At 36.5% G+C, this 7,066-nt stretch overlaps 1 protein-coding gene across 1 annotated transcript; it reads right to left on the bottom strand.

Moving 5' to 3' along the window:
- Positions 1 to 4,821: 4,821 nt before the first annotated feature.
- Positions 4,822 to 6,666, bottom strand: LOC131042898 (protein CANDIDATE G-PROTEIN COUPLED RECEPTOR 7). Its single transcript, XM_057976227.2, has one exon. The coding sequence runs from the start codon at positions 6,396 to 6,398 to the stop codon at positions 5,064 to 5,066; it is 1,335 nt and encodes a 444-aa protein (XP_057832210.1). The 5' UTR covers positions 6,399 to 6,666; the 3' UTR covers positions 4,822 to 5,063.
- Positions 6,667 to 7,066: the final 400 nt, after the last annotated feature.

The following is a 7,066-nucleotide window of genomic DNA, read 5'->3' as shown; positions in this document are numbered from 1 at the left end:
TGATCAGATTAGATAGGCAACAAATCAAACACAAATGCGCCGATATTATCCTGGGAAAACCTTCCTCTTGAAGGTGAAAAACCCAGCAATAATGTTCCTTATTGTATTTATCAATATAATAGATGTCTTTACAATGAATTGGCTTCACTCTTGAGGCTATATAGGAATGATAACAATCCACAATAGAGAATCTACGATCTGCTGTAAGACTCGGTCTTCCTTGGTTAATTCACCAACTGCTGTAGATGAATATCAACGGACGGCAGAATGAATGATGTGAACTGCTGTAGAATGTATGCACTCCAATCTGCAAGAGAAGGAACACGATCTGCTTGATATGAATCGCTGAAGATAGAGAAAAGTCGGACTGCTGTGATGTTAATTCAATTGCCTTGGAAGTGAAAGGGAACACGAACTATATACCCACGTATTGGTGATGCCAAACAACACGATCCTTCAAGAGTCTGCTTCTAATTAACAATTATGCCTCTTCATTAGTGATCAGATATATCTTAACCAACACGTCTTTTTGTTAGTGAAAGATTACATTATAATTACACATCTTCCAAGGTGGCAGATCCAACGGTTTCAATATGAAAATCGGACACATATAAATCGAACATATTTAAATGTGTAAGGCAGAAAAGGCCCTTCACACATTTGATGGTATAGTCGGCTCAGAGGATCCGACCGAAGCTATCCATCAACAGAACCCAATGCCAATTAACAAGCCTGGTCTATAAAAACTATCATTAGAGAAAAATGAGCCACCTATTCATGAAGAAACCTGAAAAATGGACCAAGAAACCAAAAAAATAGTGAAAATACTATTCAATAAACTTGTTGAATTTAAATGTGAAAGGGCTTAGGCTACTAAATTACAAGACGAACTCGTAGCATTGTCACCAAACCAGCTGACCAAAAATGGGTGCCTATTAAATAGCGGGAATATAGAGTGGCAGCCATAATTACTATGTATATTCTATGTTACCAGATCCACCTGCAGATCAGACAAATCTGAGTCCGATTTGAAACAGATCTGCATGCAGGCCAGACCAGATAATGGATTCTGTTTGCCTTCAGACCAGCCGATCTGGGTCTGGTTTGAACCAGATCCACCTACAGACCAGCCAGATCCAGGTCCAATTAAAACTGAATCCATGATTTGGTCCAATCCAGCTACGAATCAGGACAAAATCCACAATTTTTAGGTTGGGTTTGTTTAGGATGAATCCAGGGGAACCCAAGCAAACCCATCTATCCCATGCAATGTTTTACTTTTATTTTATTAATTTTTTGACTTTGATCTAGGTACCTTAAAAAAGATTTTAAACCCTAAAAGTCACTTCTAGTACATATCAAACACAAACAAGTTCGTCTTAGCTCATTTCTATTGCAAAAAATAAGTATCATTTCAAGAGGCTGAACGTTCATTTTTGCTTGTTGAATCAACAAAGGGAGCTGAAGATTGATCTTTGAAGGTTCCACAATAATTGGATTGCCATTCCTACTTATTTGCAAGTGTCCATTGGCTGCCAAGAAGACCATAAAAGGATATTTTTGCATAGAGGTAAGTTTTTTCCTTTTTTCCCCTTAATTTTTGTTTTACGAATATGAAACAAACTCTTTGTTTTGTTTTTCAAAATTTCTTTCATTCTTCTATGAATGTATCATAAGAGCTAAGTTTTATAAATCTATCTTTTGTTTTAAAAAATTTATTTGTTTTGAATGTGTTGTTTATAAAATTTCTTGTCATAGGAATCACAATGGCTGCTAATTCTAACTCCATTGCTCAACCTAAATTCAAGACAAACCTGGGTTCTCCTCTATGGAAGTATGTTGATATGATATAACCGGTTTCAAATGGTGGGGGCTATATTTGAATTTGCCAAAGATGCGATGTTAGATTTCAAGTTCATATAGTCCAATGAAAGCCCATTTGTGTGGAATGTACGGACAAGGCATCAAAGTTTTCCTTGAAAAAAATGGTGCACCTGTGCCATCGAAGCAATTGATAGCATATATTATGAAGCAAGAGCAAGCAAATGAACTAAAAGGCCATAAAGCAAGTCATCCCTTATCAAAAAGAAGGTCAACGGGAATGTAGCCCCCAATGCCCTGATCTAATCCCAATGTTGTGGTGGAGAACCACCCATTTTTTGCCACTCTTAGAAGTGAAGAATCCACTACAAACAAAAGACCAAAAGGACCCTTGGAAACTGCGTTTCAAAATGAGACTCGACACATTGCCAATCACACATAGCAAGATTGACTTATGCAAATGGATTGGCATTCAATGTTGTTGGTTCACCATATAATCAAAAAATGGTGATAAAAATTAATGAGACTCCACGAGGGTACAAGGGCATAGGCAATGCAAAAAGACATCAAGTTTGTAAAAGCCCATAAAAGATTCATGGGTCAAGACAAAGGTGTCCATTGTTTGCAATGGGTGGAAAGATGCTAAAAACCAGCCCTTGATCAATGTCTTCATAGGTTGCTAGTTAATCTATATTCATAAGGAATTGGAGTGCATATTCTTTCATCCACTAAATCAAACACCATAGATTGCCCTCAAAAATGGTTGAGAGCTTAGTGTATATACATTCCAACTTGCACCTTTTTTGGCTCAAACAAGATGGCTATAAGGAAGGGGACAAGAAATTGTTGGTTATAGAGCCAAAGCATACTAGCTCAAATGCTTCCACTTCTTAACATATTGAACTTGAGGATTCGAAAGCCAACACACTTTTAGTGCAGGTGGGCAGTAGCACTACTTGTGGTTCATCCAATGTTCCTACATCATCTAATGTCAATGATGATGATGATATTGATGATTTGGACAATCTATATGATGATTTTAAAACTAATTGTTGAGCTTGATATTATTCTTTTAATATTGAAACTTGAAATTTCAATTATGAATATTTTATAATGTTTATCATTTATGTTTAAATAACATTCAAGTTAATGGTGGTTTTGTTGCTTATTTAACTATGCGATATTCTAATCTTAATTCATGCTTTTAGGCTACATATATATGATTCTTACTTTGTTTTTGTACGAACAAACTCAAAACAAACCCAACCCAAAAAACAATTTGTTGGGTCCATGAACCCAAACTAGGATCCATACCAAAACCGATAACATATTTTATAGTTTGGACCCTAGTGCCTACTTTATGCTTGTTCTAGAAATTTAAATGATAAATCTCTCCCATAAGGTACTTCGACACCAGAACTCAATAGAGACTAGACTAGATCCATAACAATGATAGAATTTTTGCTTTCTATGGATGTAACTTAGTGATTTGATTCTTGATGTGTAGGTGTAGATTCAACATCAATTGTTTTTTTTACTGATTCATTTGTTAGAAGTGAAAACTATTTTGACAAGCCAGTTCCTCACTAGGCTCGCCCAAGGTCCCTCACAAGCACCTTGAGTTCCTCGAGAGGGACTCGACCAAACCTAGGCCAAACCCAAGGGGACACAATGGCTACCCAAAAAATAATTAGGTGCTTGGATTCATAATTTCATGAAGGTTTGTGTGGTTTCAAAGGACTTAATTTGTGCAGCTGCCCCTAAAACCCACAAGGGGCACTGTCTCTCAACTCCATTGGGGGCATTACCCCCAAACCCTATGAGGAGTGCTGCCCCTTGACCCTATAGGGAGCATTGCCCCAAAATCCCCATGAAGGATGTTACCCCTCGACCCCATTGAAGTCTCCACTACTAGTCCTCTCCTAGTTATTAAGATCTCTTGTCACATAAGAAACTTGATTACAATGAGGTGGTGACAAGGAATTGGGATCTAATTCTTGAGTGTGTCGGCATAGTAATTATTGTTGCAAAACTTGCCAAAAGATAGCTTTAAATGAGGCAACTTGTAGAGTACATGGCTATTGGAAGTGGCATTGTAACTCATTGTGGTTCAAATCAAATCAAACCAAATGTTGACTTCGATGCTTTATAGTCACTTTGTTTGTTTCTATAGTTATAATAAAGTCTCTATAGATGAGGCAGCTTCTGCACGTGACATAGCTGGAGGGAGTGACACTCCAATTGACTATGGTTCAAACGAAATTGAACCAGGTGTTGACCTTGATGCTTTTGTGAAGATGTATATGAAGACTATTAAATATTGATTGTAATTTTGAATTTTCATTGTGTGATGACATTTTGAGACTTGAGTATTTACTATCTTCATTTTTGCAAAGTATGAATACAAGCGTATTTAAATAATCTATTTATTGGCAATTATGAGCAAGTATTTTCTTATAATTCATAATTTTGAACATTACCCATACCCAAAGAAAAAAATAGTCATATCGCCATACCAAGTTCTGGTACCCGTACCTACACCCATACTGAAACCAGTAACTTAGCTATTTTGTATCTAGAGTCAAAATTCACATGTTAAATGCTTCCTACTCTCTGATTAGTGTTCTTATCTACTTAAGATTGTATATTTTATCTATGGCTAAAGAAATATAGTTATATAACTAAGTTTTCTTGGGAAATATGTGGTAAGTATAATTATTAGTTGAGGGCACATGATGAAACACAATAGGAAAGGTTAAGTAACAACTATAGCACCACATCACATATTTTCAGTAACATTTAGAATCACCATATGACATGAATGAGCATAAAACTCCCCACCCAATTATGTAAATTCAAATTGAGCTACAAAAACAGTTTTCCTATCCAAACATCAATCTCAATTCATTAACGTAGAAGTTCAAAAGTGCATAAATGAAAATAAATAAATAAACTGGAATTGAAGCACATGCAAATTCCTTCGATTTTCAGATCAAACAATGAGACATAAAAATGTATCATATCCATGCAGAAATATAGATTTACAAATGTTTACCTTAATAAAAAAGACGTCAAAGTCTTTCCAAACAAGAGAAAGAGACACAGCATGACTCAGCTTACCTGTTAAAGATTGTTCATGCTTGATATTCACACAAACACAAAATCGGAAATAAGTGTTTGACTGAGCATTTGACAGCCATTGCCTAGTAAATGAATTGTGTTAAAATTCCTCACTTATCTAACTAAATATCAAAATCTTCATCCCGGAGGGTGGCCAAGGCTACAGCCTCCTCTTCTTCGTCGTCAATAACGAAGTAAGGATTCTTGTCTACGGGCTGAAATTTGTAGAATATGAAAATGTAGAAGGCAAGACTTACAGCCTCCTCTGCGCAATTGCTCACCCATTTGTATTTGTAAGCTGTGACTGTGGTGAGTGCATAAACGACAATTCGGGTGAAATATAAGTAACTCACAACCACAATGTAGAATTGCCTGAAAAGCGTCAGTTTCGCCAAATTCCTAGCAGCCTTCCCATCAGTCTTGGATGTCTCTCTGAGTGTTTTAATTGACCAAACTATTGGGAAAATGATTGCACAGCAGCAAATAATATCAATGAGCAAAAAAGCTTGTTGCCATGTAAACCAATCCTTTGTAGACGGACCTGTCTCGTCGATAACTATGCTGGCAATGTTGGCAAAGACTTGCAAAGGGATCACAATCATAAGAACCTTCTTCTCTCTTTCTTGGAGGTAGGGTTTCAGAAAAGACCATCCTGTTCCAATCAGGACTATCAAGGTAAAAAGCATGATGCCCTTAAAGAACCCAAAAATATAGAATGCAATGTCCCAACCATGGGCAGTCCCATACGTCTTAACATATGACTTGTCCTCGGCCTCACAGACCAAATTGAGGGCTTTTAACAAGAGCAGTGCACACATAAGAACGTGTATCCTATGCACTGTAAGCCTCTGTTTCACGCACACATAAATCCAAAGTCCAAGAAAAGCAAGGTACAGCAAAAAAAAGCAAAAGTAGAGTTTGGGCAACTGGGTCTGACCTGCAGGAAGGAAATCTTTCACATCACCCTCCATGTTGTACATTTCAGTATGCACATTCATTGAAACCTGGTATTGATGATGACAATTTGCGAAAAACAGGCTGTATTCATTGGGATCTGTAATGGGATATGAATAATTATAATTCAGTGATGCATCCTGCTGCTTGAAGTTAAACAAAGGCTTGATGAAATGGCTGCTAAAGACACAGTAATGGGTTTCCTGCTCTAATTCAACGAGGACCTGCACCAGGCCCTCGTCTGTTAACAAAAAGAAACCCATTTGAGAGGGGTCCAGATCAGGGGCTGCTTGGGTGGCCTTGAAAAAAACGTCAGACACCAAAATCTGTACATGGCCACGGTGGGTGAAGCCAAATTTTTCAAACAAAATCATGGGTCTTGAATCTGAATCTATTTTAGAGTCCCTGATCTCTGCAGAGCAAGTGGGTATGTTGGTTATCCAAAATACTGACATTACCTGCAGGTAGACGCATACAACTGCAAGGAATTTGAAGAAGCCCATGGCTGAAAGCTCAGATCTGAGCAAACCCAAAAGAGGTTTTGATGTTTTCTGTAGGATATCACGAGAAGAAAAGCTACATATATGGCAACTTTTACATTTACAAATGCTTGAGGGGGTGAAACATTGGGAGAAACGGCTAATCAGAAATAGCTTTGAAAGTTCCACCGGTTTGTCTCCAGGGGTTGATCATAAATGTCGTCTTTTGGTCGAATTCGGGCCTCAAGACGATGCCTTGAATTTGGAAAAATTATGCATTAAGTTATGCCGAACGTTGTGTCTTCTTAGTGTACTGACAAAGTTAGCATACGCGTGCTCAATGCCAACAATTTTCTAGCACTTTCATAGGAAAGTCCTAATGCAATAATGTATACATCTACCTACATGATTTCTATTAAATTCAGTTCATAATTTTTATTTCGTTTATATTTATTTTATTTTTATTTGAATTAATTTAAAATATTTATTTTTCATTATAATTAGTATTTTATTTTTAGTATTTTGTTTTATATATCATTTTTAAAAGATTCAATTTCATAAAATATTTTTATATTTCAATAGTCAATTTAAATTCAATTTTTTTTTCTATTTCACTATGATATGTTGCAATATCATGATATTTGAAGATATTCATCATGTACTAAAACAAGACAATGAGCATCTGCTTGAAA

Source organism: Cryptomeria japonica, chromosome 1 (assembly GCF_030272615.1).
Source record: "Cryptomeria japonica chromosome 1, Sugi_1.0, whole genome shotgun sequence".
Lineage (NCBI taxonomy): Eukaryota > Viridiplantae > Streptophyta > Pinopsida > Cupressales > Cupressaceae > Cryptomeria > Cryptomeria japonica.
The sequence above is the reverse complement of the archived record's forward strand: the minus strand, read 5'-3'. Positions and strand labels throughout refer to the sequence as shown.

Coding starts and splice junctions, on each gene's coding strand:
- LOC131042898 (XM_057976227.2), bottom strand. CDS start 6,398: ATGGGCTTCTTCAAATTCCTTGCAGTTGTATGCGTCTACCTGCAGGTA.